General features: G+C 43.0%; 1 protein-coding gene across 1 annotated transcript; it reads left to right on the top strand.

Annotated features, from left to right (window-relative positions):
* Positions 1–978: 978 nt before the first annotated feature.
* LOC138365213 (peptide transporter family 1-like) lies at positions 979–14,826 on the top strand. The gene is made up of 6 exons (XM_069325449.1): positions 979–1,082; positions 2,154–2,424; positions 5,836–6,056; positions 6,540–6,706; positions 10,351–11,153; positions 11,948–14,826. Exons 2-6 carry the CDS (start codon positions 2,173–2,175, stop codon positions 12,551–12,553), a joined length of 2,049 nt encoding a protein of 682 aa, XP_069181550.1. The 5' UTR covers positions 979–1,082; positions 2,154–2,172; the 3' UTR covers positions 12,554–14,826.

The following is a 14,826-nucleotide window of genomic DNA, read 5'->3' on the forward strand; positions in this document are numbered from 1 at the left end:
GTATAAAATCTATATTGTTTAATAAACCAGAAAAAAAAATTCTTGATATTTAAAACTTGTGTATTGCAACTTGAAATTGAAAATTTCATCCTAAAATTCTGTGTGTCTTAACAGAAAACGAGGGGAATTAAATCGGGGGAGGGAGTTGGGTAAATGTAACAGCCCCATAAGTGCACTTATGCACTGGTTATGACAGTTAGAAAGTGTACTTATTACTTAGTATTAAATCGTACTGTCAATTCGGAGGATGGGTTGATTATTCAATGTTCCATGCTGAGAAGACAGTCCATGGTGCTCCTTCCCGCTCGAAACCCACTGTTTTAATAATACTAATAGTAACGATGTGGACCATCATACATATATTGACGTAATGGACAATTATAAAGTAGAATTTGGTACTATTGAATTTGGAAAAATCGGGAAAGGTTTTGTATATATTTTGCTAATAAAACCTAACCACCCTAGGCCTAATACACGCTATTTAAGGCCTAACAAGGCCTTTAAGGCCTCCCCCTGTTTCAACCAAGTAACAAAGTGCTATATTAGTCCTAAGAATATTTAAATTTGGTTTTAGCTTGATTTTTTCCAGGCTCAATAAAGGTATTAGTACCAAATTCTCTCAAATTGTCCTTTACGTCAATATATGTACGACAGTCCATATAATTACGAGAGGTACTATCTAAACAGGAGGATGGGCAGGTTTACATTGCGCCCAAAACTGTGTATTAGTGACTTTTATAATGTACAGTGTTTACCAACGAGTTCTCAACTGCATCTTTGATCAAATTTATGTATTATTCTATAAATATAAATTATTATTAGGATTATTATTATTATTAATCTGACGGGAGAAATGTGGAGAGTGGAATACTGTTTTCTGTCACATAAGTGAATGACAGAGAATAGGATATTACAAACTTCATCATCAAATCTGTAGATGACATTAAGATCTATGTTAAAGTAACAGCCAGCCTCCCCACCACAACTGTTGGGCGGCTGGCTGTTACTGATGCTACTGGGGTCAGTGTGGACCTGAACACGGTGGGTACCGCAGCTCCTCCCCACCACAGTTGTTCACTCTGGTAAGCTCACCATTACTGTTCGTATTTTATACAGTAAAATGTCATCTCTGAATGTGCAGAGGTCGGTGTTATCATGTCGATATTTTTGCATATGAGCTTGAGGTTGTGTGGGGTAGACAGTTCCAGGAATGGTTGTGGGGTTACGTTAGGAGGGGTGACGTTGCCTACAAACAACGTTACCATATTATTCATCAAGGTTTACTTCATGTTCTGTGTACATGAAGTAAATCCACGCGTCTGTTCAAGTAATGAAATTCTGGGAAAAGTTGATCGAAAAAAATAAGGAATGTTGACAGTATTATATAATTCATAATGACTACTCATGACTGAAAAAAAACTGAATTTTACTAAATAAGCCATCTTTTAGGTGGTGATAAAATTTGTATTATGCTACCAAGATCAAGAGGTACCTGCAATTGCATTATGTGTGTGTGAGTTTATAATTATCTAAGTGTAGTTGCAGGATGTGAGCTACGCTCGTGGTGTCCCGTCTTCCCCTTCATCTTTGTCATATGACAGAACCCGCTGATAATTTTGGCATCTACCGACATCCCTTAAATTGTTGCAACCTTTTACAACTCTGTTCGCAAAGCAGAACTTTTGCATACCTTTTCGACACTGTTGCTTTCTAAGCTTTAGGCTGTGGCCTCTTATTCCAGAAGTCTCAAGTTTTAATAATCCCACTTTGGTAAATTTTTCGATTCCTGTGAGGGGTTTTATGTTGTGATTATATCTCTTTACCTTCTCTTTCCTCGCTTGTGCTTGTTTTGCACCTCAAGCTCATAGCTCTTGTGGGCTTTTGGTCTGGAAGCCGTTTGGTGGCTTGTCTTTTTACCCTTTATATTTTGTGTATGTATCTTTTTAGATATGGCCACCATACAACTACTGCGTACTCCGATGTCAGTTTCACAAATCTCGTCAAATTTTGTAAAGTATCTCCTTTCATCCATGTATTTAAAATTTATTTTGAAATTATGCAAGTTTAGCATAGGCTTCTCTCACAATGTTTAAAATAAGAAAAAATCCAGGCATCCTTCATTATGGTTTTTAATTGTGTTTATACTGAAACAGGTGAAGTAAGAGAGGCGTCATGGCGTACGGAAGAAGGAGGTCTGGCGGGGCAGTCATGATGGCCTACCCTCGAGGGGCCATAGTCATCCTGGTGTCCTACCTGCTCGAGCGCCTCGTCTACTACGGGCTCTTCGGTGGTGCTGTGTTCTACATGCAACGGATGCTGGGCTTCACCTCCTCCTCGGCCACGACAGTCAAGGCCATCATGGAAGGCCTCGTCTACCTCGCCCCCATTGCCGGCGCCATCCTGGCCGATGTCTATCTGGGCAAGGTGGGTCGGGTGTGTGTGTATACTCCCCTTGTTGTGCTTGCGTGGATTGAGCTTTGGCTCTTTGGTCCGTCTCTCAACCGTCAATCAACTGGTGTAAAGATTGCTGAGCCTGTTGGGCTCTTATCATATCTACATTTGAAACTGTGTGTGGAGTCATCCTCCACCACACTGCTGCCTAGTGCATTCCATTTTCTAACTACCCGAACACTGAAAAAATTCTTTCTAGTGTCTGTGACTCAATTAGTTAATAAGTTTCCACCTGTGTCCCCTTGCGCGCCCCCTAATGACTCTTCTCATTCACTTTGCATCATCTGCAAACATTGATATGAAGGCGTCTTTTGAATGGGACATTATCAAATGTTATCTGATAGTCAAAGAATATACTGTCTACCCATCCTTCTCTCTCTTATTTCATTTCTGTCTTCTTACTGCAAAACTGCAGTAAATTTGTCAAGCAGGATTTTGCTTTACAAAATCCGTGCTGGTGTTTTGAGACAAAATTTATCTGTTTTAAATGTTCGATTAACCTGCTTCCGATCAGTCTCTCTAGTAAGTGGCTGGGGATACTCGTCAGTGATAAGGTTCTATAGTATAACGGTTTCTGCCTTTATAGTATAGAATGCAGAGTCGTACCACATTAGGTATCTTCCAGCAATCAGGATGTTTTCCTGTTTTTGACAAGGAATTAATATTATAGCAAGGGGGGGGGGTTGCACAATTGCTTCAGTTGCCTCTTTTTAGAGTCAATGGGAATATTTCGTCTGGTCTTACAGCTTTCGTCACGTTCAGAAACTGTAATTGCGTCCTTACTTCATCTGGTCGTCATTATAATTTCAGTGAGGCTTTCCTATGGAAGTCCCCATTCGGTTTGGACTCTTAACTGTAGTGGCAAAATCAGGTTCCAGCTTGAATTCTTCTTAAAAGCTGATGTTAAGTTTCTCATCATTCGTAGCATTACTTCCTTATGTTTTACAAGTCTGATAACCTGGTTGTTCGCAGTCATCTTCCTCTTGATGTTGCTACACAACAGTTTTGGCTGGGACTTAGCACTGAATTCATGTCATTCTTATACTGTTTCTCTGCCTCTCTCTGGTTTCTGTGTAATCATTTCTGGACTCTGTGTATACATTGTGATTTCCTTCTGCTCTGTGTTCTCTATATTTCTTCCACGTTCTTTTGCTTATTTTCTCAACTTCCAGCCCAACCATTTGTGGTGGACGGTAGAGCGACGGACTCGCTTCATGCAGGTCGGCGTCAATCCCCGACCGTCTAAGTGGTTGGGCACAATTCCCTCCCCCGTCGAAAGGGAACAGGGTGTTGGATGTCTGTGTGGCATTGAGCTGGGGGTTTCACTTTGGTGGAGTGGAAATTGTTTGGCTTGGGGGCTGGTGAAGGGAAGATGGCAGACGAGAGTGACTGAGTTCCAAGGAGAAATGTAGGAAGCGGAATAGGTGGTAGTTGATGCTAAATGGGTGGCAATTGGTGGTTGGTGGGTTGCAATTGATGGGAGAGTGAAATTGGTGCTACTGCGATGGAAGGAGGTTTCTGTGAGTGTTTGTGTAAGGGGTGCATGAGCAGGAAAGTCAGGACCCGGGTTACCATGATATGGGGAACCAGGATCTGAGCATACCAATAAACATTGCCAGTCATGGTTGTGAGAGCACCAAAAGATTGCCGTAAAGAGCAGTCGGGGTAACTGTCAATAAACAACAGCCGGGATTATAAAGGTATACATCAGGTAGGGGTAAGGAATGACGGCATCAGGGAGCGCGCTCAGAATTATAAGGAGAAAGGCAGGCAAGACAAACAAGTGTACGTGTTTGGTCTTTAATCAAGGTAGAATTAAGGTAGCAAATTGCTTCTTATATATCAATACGAACCTGTTTTCGTGGTCGGCGTGTATACTGACGAAGTTGGCCAGGAATAGCCAAGGGGAAGGTCATGTATAATGAGGATTGTGTGTATAGCCTCGTATGTTTACCCCAGACCTATCTGGGGTAGGTCTGACGTAGGATTGACGGCGCTGGAACCAGTCGTATTGGTGTATGCCTTTCCATTGGAGACTTTCAGCGCCGTGGAGAGACCTGCTGCCTGGGTAACAGCTTCTCCCCCTAATCAACTTACCCTGGCTTTGCGCCCTGGTGAGGCCACTCCAGACCAGGCCAACGCCAGTGCGCAAGTCCATATGTACTGAGACTGATGGATGCCCACTACCTTACCTTAAACTCCGGAGCTGGAGCCTCTGGAGCAGTTCGTTGTTGCCTTCAACTTCATTCTGACAGTTCCTGGGACGACACTGGAATCAATCGTATTAGCGTTTGCCTTTCCATTGGAGACTTTCGGTGCCGCGGAGAGGGGGACCTGCTGCATGGGTGACAGCTTCTCCCCTGTATCAACCTACTCTGCCTTTGCGCCCTGGAGAGGCCACTCCAGACCGACAACCAGAGCGCAACGCCATAGTCTCTTGAGACTGATAGATGCCTACTACTACTACTACTACCTTTCCTTGCGATGATTCCGGGAGTTAAGGTCCCCGCGGTCCGGTCTCTGACCAGGTCTCCTGGTCAGAGACCCCAGGTGAAGATCGTGTGTATTGTGGATCCTTACCATAATATACTTTGCGTGAAGATCGTGATTCATTGTATTCAGTATATATACTGATGATCTTCGCCTGTTTGCTTGTAGTGAGGATTGTGTATAATGAGAATTGTGAATGTTGTATAGTGATGGTCGTGAGTTGTGAGGGTCACAGCTCGGGAGAACTATGTGGGTGTAGTGAAGATTGTCACTGCAGACAAGCATAACTAGGACCTGCCACTAGTGAAGGTTACCTTGAGGTGCTTCCGGGGCTTAGCGTCCCCGCGACCCGGTCGTCGACCAGGCCTACTACGCACAGGTAGGTACGCACAGTGAAAACATTCACCCAGGTGTGTATGCGTGTTGATTGTATGTATCATGTGTAATGAACATCAAACATTAGTTTTTTTATTATTATTATTTATTTATACAAGAGTTCTTACATTATTTATTGTACAGCCACTATCACGCGTAGCGTTTCGGACAAGTCCATAATCCTGTGTTCCCCGGAATACGACCCGCCAAATCGTTTAACAACCAGGTTCCCATTTTATTGGTGGGTAAAGAGAGGCTACAGTTAATAAGGATTGACGCCAAGTAAATCTTCCCCGGACAAGATACGAATCCAGGACAAAGCGCTCACGGAACGCGTCTTATCCGGTCTTGAGATAAAAGCAAAAGTTAACTTCTGTTTCACTAAGTTGACTTAGTGAAGGTCCTGTTATCTGTATATATCTTCTAAGCTGAACTTCACTCTCGCTCAAGCAGCCTCACACTATAATACTCCCCGTACCTCTTCAACACCTCTTAGTCTCTGTCACCTTCCTCATACAGGCTCGCACAGTGTTCCTGATGTGCTGCGGGTACACAGTGGGCGCCGTCATCTTTACCCTTTCTTCGGTCACTCCCATCATGGCCTCCTTCAGCGCTGCCAAGTTCACAGGAGTCTTGGGCATGCTGGCGCTGGGCATCTGCACAGGGCTCATGAAAGCTGTGTACTCCTCCCTCGGGGCCGACCAGTTCAAAGTCCCAGAACAACGGGAGCAACAGAAGAGGTATGTTAAAGTCAGGGAGGTTCATCAGGGTGAATTGGGGATATTGATGGGTGTGGAAGGCTGGGAAGAGGGAGTTCACAGGTTGGTGGGTTTTGTAAAGGAGTTAAAGGGGTCTGTGGTGTGGCTGATATTTGTCTTTGCTATACACGGTAGGAGGTGCAATTAAAAAGTTGCAGCCAAGTTCCCGAACAGACTCGCAGAGGAAAGCGTTAACAAGGACTTAATGCTTGATGATGGAAAACTATAGAAGAAGTGATCATGGCTCCTATTCCATGGTCATATTTAGCGAAATCTGTGTATAAGACGTGTGCATTTTAGTTTGCTTCAATAATACTTTGAAATGGTCAAGTAGTTAGGAAAGACAAAACATTCCTGCTCTCGATGACGTGCTAGATGGAGTTATTAATTCGTTTTTTGCACATAAACCAGAAAACTGGTAAGTTGTCATCTTAGCATTCTCTCAACTTGTCATTTCTGTTGCAGGTTCTTTTACGCCTTCTACTGGATGATCAACGCTGGCGCCTTCGTCGGGCTATTCATAACAGCTCAAATACGAGACTCTGTCCAGTGCTTCGGTAATGACTGCTACTTCCTCTCCTACATTATAATGGCCGGCCTCATGGTTGTCTCCACCGTCATCTTCGCTGCTGGTCAGTCCTCTAGGATAATAATATTTAAACAATTTTTATTATTTGTTGATGTATTTTCAAGATGGCACCATGGACTATTTTAATACAAATTTTGTGACTTAATAAAACGTTTTTGTAAAGCCACAAACATATGTGTGTAATGCTGCAAATTAGTCCCAGATGACACCGTAGCATATTAGTCCCAGATGACACCGTAGCATATTAGTCCCAGATGACACCATAGCATATTAGTCCCAGATGACACCGTAGCATATTAGTCCCAGATGACACCGTAGCATATTAGTCCCAGATGACACCGTAGCATATTAGTCCCACATGACACCGTAGCATATTAGTCCCATATGTCACCGTAGCATATTAGTCCCAGATGACACCGTAGCATATTAGTCCCAGATGACACCGTAGCATAATAGTCCCAGATGACACCGTAGCATAATAGTCCCAGATGACACCGTAGCATATTAGTCCCAGATGTCACCGTAGCATATTAGACGCAGTCAGAGAAGGCTGTAAAGTGTAGGAGGCGAACGAGCAGGTAATTAGTCCAACGGTGTGTCCCACTATGCCTTTAATCTCCTTCCTTTTCCTATGTTTTGTTACGGGCTATTCATACCTATGCAACCTCTTGGGTGGCTTAATATTCATCAATCAATCAATTTATGTTTTGTCCCATACAACAGTACTCACTCATGTTTGTTCATTAGGAAAACAGAGTTTAGAACATTCTTCTTAAAAATTTAAGACGGGTATAAATATTCTTGAAAATAATTCGCATACATATGATAATCTTTATTTCATCAATGAGATTTGTAGACTGTCTCTTAATATATAATTGTGCAATACTCTCCCCAGTGTCTCCACTTGACAGCTCAGGTAGTGCACTATTAGTTGGCTCATCTAGTAAGACCTCACACGTCTGGCTTAAGCAAACTTTAGGGGCAGAAGGGATGCTTTGGCGGGCTTCTTTGGGACCTCACAAGCATTCATGGGGAACCAGCTGTCAGATCTATGAATTTGACCATTGAGGAAGAGGCACTGATGCCTCCCACAATCACATAGATTTGCGCCTACGTGCCTACGTGATTGTCACACTTGCCTTTTCGTAGGCTTGTCCCTAGCCTGTAGACTTATCCTTATCCATGTCTCCCCTAGCTTGTAGGCTATGAACATGGCGGTCGTTGGGAAATTCAAGATGGGTCTCCTTACCTTCGCTCTCACAGTGCGTAGACAGAAAAGTCATACTGCACACCAAATACAATGGCCAACTCCTTGGCTATTGTTTGCTTCTAAGGCAAGGATGTTTAATTCGGTCTAGTTAATCATAACTGGACAGTTAGTTAGTTTATTTCATTTATTATGCACCCTATACCCATCTTGTGGGCAGTAGTGGAAAGGGTTACAGAGGCACATAATGGCACATCTCTCAGAAAATGGGAAATTCCACTAGGGCAATGAAGAGGACACGAACTTACGACCTTATCATGGCCAAGCCGCATACACTACCAATAGACCACCGTAACTTGTAAAAGTCATTCAACCAGATTTCTGCTGAAATCACAGGAAGTCTGGAGGGCCCCTACTGAAGCCAGTCCAAGTTTTACGTAAAAAACACTGGAACACACTGTGTTTCTGAAGTTGAGGCGTAAGGTGTGGCACCACTCTGCCATTCCACCTGAGTGCTTGTGGGTTATACCCCAGCCACTTTGACTGGAAGGTCAAGGGTCATGGCCCAATCATGTCAAAGTCTGTACTTCTCTCAACCAGTTTAAAACTTACATAATAAACGCCATGTAACCTACCTTACTCCTAAATGTCAACCCATGTCTACTATTTTAAACAATGCTGTTTGTTGACCAACTTGCATAATTGCTATTTTCTGCCATGTCCCCGCCCACTTATTTTTACTCCTTTTTTCAACACAATTTATACTTTAAGCTCAATTATTATTAAGTTTTAGTCTAAGTGTTTCCCCCCCCCCCTCCCTCACACACTCCTTGTCCGAAACGCTATGCGTATTAGTGGCTTTAGGTATTGTATGTACTAGCTCTATCTTTAAATGTTTGTAACTTATCTTCAATGTATGTAGATTTACTTGAATAAAAAATCTAAATCTAAATCTAAGGTAGGGCGACGGTCTCGCTTCATGCAGGTCGGCGTTTGTCGGAAAATCCGACACCATTTAATATATCATACAGATAATAGCTGTATTGTATAAACAAGTTACCCATAGAAAACGTAACTTGTAGTGGAATTACCGTCTATAGAAAACGGGATATCATCACCACATACTATTATAATTCACCACCTATTATGGTGGGAATTATTCTTAAATACATTAGTCTTTGGACTTTACCATCATAAAACATCTTATATAAATTAACTTAATTATCAATGTTAAAGTAGAGTAAATGTGACCCTTCTATCACTTATTGACATCTGGACAAAGTAGGCCAGGCGTCAGGAGGAAGGGGGGCAGCCATTGTTGTGTCACCTCCGAGACGTGTGGAGCAAATTCGGCTCCTATCATTCTGGACAATGTCGGCCAGTAACGTCAATAGTATGGAGTGTTAAACAGCCATTGTTTTTAACGAGACCAGAGGCTCACACGGGAGCAAATTCGGCTCCTGTTAATTTTACTTGGACGTAGTGTTATGGAAACCAAAGGTACCATCTCCAACACGATGTCTACAATTCAAGTTAAGTGTTCTTTCCGAAACCCGTTTATCATTCATTTATGGCCATTAATGTCAGGATATAGGGTGACCCGGTTAGATCACGTGGAAGCCTCAAACTAAAGGTAATTAAGCCAGGTCTTCATGTTCCACGTACAGTTTTCTCTGAAATACTTGTCATATATAGGATTCTGGCTTCACAGCTAGCGCACTTTTGACAGGTCAAGACGAGGAAGCAAGATTTGTGCACCAGTTACTGGGTGATATGGAAGCTACCTCAAAAAGGATAATTTGGTGTCTACACCCTAGTTATACCTGGTGGACTAACCTGCTGTACTATAAGATAAGGAACCTCTTCAATGTATGTAGTTACTGTAGTTTGATTGGCTGCATATATATTAATTTAATAACCCCCCCTAATGTGTAGAGGATCGATTTGTGAGATTATGAGATTATTGCAGAAATACAGTCCACTTATCATTATACAAATTGCTATCGAAGTATATAAATTAACGTAAATATAAATTCATATAAATTAAATAAATATAAATCTCACAGGTCGGTTCCCACAGCGTTCAATCACCAACCGTCCAAGTCGTTGGGCACCATTTCTTTTACCCGTCCCATCCCAAATCCTTATCCTGACTCTTTCCCAGTGCTATATAGTCGTAATGGCTTGGCGCTTTCCCCCTAATAATTAAAATAAATTAAATTGTGGGTTATACGTAAAATTTGGACTGGCTTCAGTAGGGGCCTCCAGACTTTCTGTGAATTCAGTAGAAATCCGGTTGTATGACTTTTACAAATCAGCGATGGTCTAGTGGTGGAGTATTCGGCTTGGTAATGCCAAGGTCGTAGGTTCGTGACCCTAGTGGATTTTCTCATTGATATACATCACTTCAATGTGATTTCTGTGTGTTTTAATTCTCTCACATCATCTCTATTATCTGTTATGTATTTGTTATATTACAGGTAGGTCGCAGTACAAGGAGGGGCCCCCAGACACAATGATGCTAAAAACAGTTCGCTGCGTTGCATACGCGGTTCGCAAGACCTGGGATAAGAACCGAAAGCCTGTGCAGCACTGGCTTGACCGTGCTCAGGACAAATATGATGTTCAGTTGCTGCTGGACGTGAAGGTGACCTTGCGTGTCCTTCTGCTGTTCTGCACCTTCCCGCTCTTTTGGGTTCTCTTCTACCAGACCTTCACTAGTATGATATTCCTGGCTAAACGTCTCGACGGTATGGTGGGCAGCTATAGGATCCCGCCAGATATGTCTTCCACTGCCAACTCACTGCTCGTTTTAGCTCTCATTCCGCTCTTTGATTTTGTGGTCTACCCCTTGTTGGCCCGCGTTGGCGTCCTCACCAAGACCACATCCCGGATGATCGCGGGGATGTGCTTCACCATCATCGCCTTCCTGGTCTACGCACTGGTGAATATGAGCGTGGAACAGACTTTCATTCCTCCAGAGCAGGCGAGAATCCACGTTTACAACGCACTGCCTTGCCAGATGGTGGTGGAGGTGCCCTTCGTCAAGACCGGTCAGCTGAGTGTGGAGAGCGGAGGCCAGGTGGTTCTGCCTAGCTTGACTGTCACACATGGTGATGAGGTGGAGGCCAAGGTGACAGCCTCCTGCCTCTCCCCAGACATGAGGCAGGTGAGAGTGAGGGTGCTGGATGCCCATGAGACAACACTCCTTGTCACCTCCACTGGCGTGCTGGCTCTCCCTCCCACACTCGAGTACATCAAGGACGAAGATGCCGACACCAAAGTGAGTCCCCGCCCCCAATCATTTCCTCTCAGTTTCATAGCTTTAAAAAGTTAAATGCTAACAATGAGAGCAGACTTTACTAAAAATTCAGCACTAATCAATTCAAGTAACTTGCAACTGGAAAGTGTCTCATAAAGTGTCACCATGATGTCAAGTCAACTGTAAAATACATTAATAAAACACAACAACGGGCGAGTATAATGCTTCACAACACAGTTCAGGCAGAGAATGATAATATCCTAGCAATTATTTTTACTTTTACAAATATTGAAACATTTTCATAATCTGAGATATTTTACAACTTTCTCCATCCTCAAAAATTTATTAAATAAGTTTTGAATGCTTTTGACTAATAAATAAGAGTTTTTAATTAGTTTTGTTACTATTATTGTTGATAGTCACAAGGCAATCACAACAGCGTGATTTATCAATGATAAAATCACTGGAGCCGAGCAGGGATTGGTCCAGCATCTTAAGATGCTGGTTTATCTTAAGATGCTACATCGTCTAAAGATGCCACTTCATCTTAAGACAATTTCATTAGCAACAAAATCCTTAGAGAACAAAGTAGTGTCTGGATGAATATCTTTTGTAGCATGTTATGGGGGGCCTAGCGCGTGTTTGACATTCACCAAGATGTTGCTTCGATCCCCACTGCTGAAGTGATTTTCTCATTACTGATATTATCATTGTTATTGTTAATATTATTTGATGGTGCCTTAGAAATAAATAATCCGTAAAATTTAGGGCCTGATTTCCTGGTGTTGTTCAGTTGTGTTGGTTCGCCCTGACAGGTGCGAGTGTTGGCGCCTGCGCACAACGAGCTCAACGTGACGCTCACGTACGACACCATCCTCCACAACTTCCAGCTCTTGGAGGGAAAGACGGAGTTCCAGCGCATCAGTCCCCAGGAGTACAAGGTGATGGTGGAAGAGGTGGAAGTTGGAGAGGCTGCAGTGTACCAGGACGGTGTGTACGACATCGTCATCACCACCACCGACGTCTTCCTCTTCCCCATGACGGCCCCTGCAAACGTCCACATGTTATGGCTCCTTCCCCAGTACGTCCTCATCACCATCGGCGAGGTCCTCTTCTCAGTCTCTGGCATGGACTTTGCTTACTCGCAGGCCCCGATGGCCATGAAGTCTTCACTGCAGGCAGCCAATCTCTTCACAATTACTGTCGGCTTGTGGCTCTTTGCAGGACTAACGAGCCTGAGCTCTGCCACGGGGGCCTTCAAGCACCGACCCTCTCACGAAGCCTTCTTCTATGCTTGTCTCATGTCCGTCAACACAATAATCTTCATCGTGCTGATTAGGAGAAACAAGAAATCTCGCCTGAGGACCCCGGTATGGAGACATACACAAGTGAATCCTGTCTGTGAGCCCATCAACAATTAGCCTCTCACGACAATCTTGTTTTCATAGCCGTCTCCGCACTCGGCGAGTGCTTCGCGAACGCTTTGGCCTGTTTCGTATTCTGGCTGGAGAGGATTGACTGGGCGCCAATCCTTATCTGTAGCTTCTTTAACCAGCAGTGAATGGGTACCTGATTGTTAAAGGATTTGGCGGGTTGTATTCCGGGGAAAAAATTTAGGATTAAGGACTTGCCCGAAACGCTATGCGTGCTAGTGGCTTTACAAAAATGTAAAATATCTTGTATATAAAAAAATGAACGGTCTGTGTAGTCGTATTTCCTGTGACGACGCTCGCAGGTATGGCGTCCCCGGCAGGATTGTCTAATTGTCACTTATGAACGTCGAATTCTCAGTTAATTTGCAAAATTCGTATTTATTGGGCACGTAAGTAGCTGAATCTAAAACAGCAACAAATAACACTTGTAACTTGCACGTCTCCTGTACCAGGTGAGTACAACGGGCTCACCATAACCTGGCTGCTTGGAACTTTTTGTTGTGAGTAGCTGAATCTAAAACAATAACGCTTATAACTTACTCATACCTGTTCCACCTCTTGGACGGCTTAATCTTCATCAATCAATCAATCACATGTAACTTGTAACCTGCTTTTGTTTTTGATAATGTTGACAAGCATCAACGAAACTCACCTCTTAGTGTTTTGATTAAATTGTAAAAGGAATTTTGGAGAGTTAATTTTTCAACTTTCTTCTAAAGTAAAAAAATATGAGACAAGTAGAGACGATTCGGGATAGAATCATGGATCTCGTCCTTTCTGTCCCTGTCCCTTTACAGCCCGTTGCCGTCGTGAGGGGGCCTTCGTGGGCGGCTGTCGGAGTGTGATGCTCCATGGGACAGTCCTCTGTCATGTTGAAGCCTTATGCTCCTACTGCCGTCTTCACAAATTGTGCTAGATGCTTTTTCCTCTTACTTATGTTTTATGTTTCATGCACCCATGGAGGATGCAGATCGTCTTTTCGGGTGTCTTATCGTCTTGGGGGGGGGGGGTGCCAAAAAGACTTTTCGGGTGTCCTATGCTCTAACTGTGGCTCCATGGTGGGTATGGGGGCTTATTCGTGGATAAAATTATTACCCGTTCATTTATATGCCGTCATCTGACCCTCTTTTAACATCCCAGACTCGTGGGGTGAGCGACCTGGCCCCCCGTGTCGGACTGTGATGGAAGGCCGGGCTCTGCACATGTAGCCTGGCCTACATACTACCTATATTCATAAGAAATATGACCATTGAGCGCTATTTCTGATAGGAATTCAATGTGATTGCAAGTATTTGGAGTTTTAGATTACGACTTTTTACACCGAAAATATGCAAATTAGTAAAAATTGCTATTGGTTAGGTTTTGCCCAAATCCCCTTGCAGTTTTTTTTTAAATACGGAAATATTACTATTGAGCATTATTTCTGAGCAGAATTCAGATTGATTACACGAATTTGGAGTTTTATATTGCTACTTTTTATACCGAAAATATGGAAATTAGTTCAAACGGCGATTGGTCAGATTTTTCACAAATCTACCTGCAGTTTTCAAAATACGATGCCAATCGTAAATATGACTCTTGAGCGTTATTTTTGAGCTATACTGAGCTTACAAGATTGTTGTTGTTTTACATTTAGCTACTTAAAACGAAATGTCCATGTAGCATGGGTTATGGTGAACGCGTAATCGAGTTTGGTTATTCGCGATAACCTTGTTACTGTGACACTGTTACGACCCTGGGTTCCTTAGTTGGAAACCAGAGGTCAAATTGAGCTCTAAATAATTTACGTTTCATTATTTGATAGAATTGCTGATGCGCGTTTGTTCCTATCTTCCTTGCCAGACGTAAGACGAATCTTGTTTCTCACAGAGCATTCAGACTCTTGAGCTTGTTGTGGATTAATTATATCATTGAATTAATTATCAACTATTCTCAGAACTAGTAGAGTAACGAAGGCCGGTGAAGACTTGTATTGTTTGTAGCTGCACGATCAGTTAGGTTATCTTCCCGGCAACAACAACAACAACAACTGGGAAGCTCGGAGACGGAACGCCTGGGGTACCACGTGGGGCTCACTACCCCAAGCTGCTTTAAGCTTTAGAGTTCTTTACAAGTAGACTTTACCCTAGCTTGTCCTAATTGTAAAACCTTGTATCCTGCTTATGTGGACGTAAGATAGTGTGGTAAAGTAGTTATTGTTATTGTTGTTAATGTATATGGGGGGTTGTTAAGAGGGTTTAATAAATAAGTTAGTTTTTAAA

Source organism: Procambarus clarkii, chromosome 16 (assembly GCF_040958095.1).
Source record: "Procambarus clarkii isolate CNS0578487 chromosome 16, FALCON_Pclarkii_2.0, whole genome shotgun sequence".
NCBI lineage: Eukaryota > Metazoa > Arthropoda > Malacostraca > Decapoda > Cambaridae > Procambarus > Procambarus clarkii.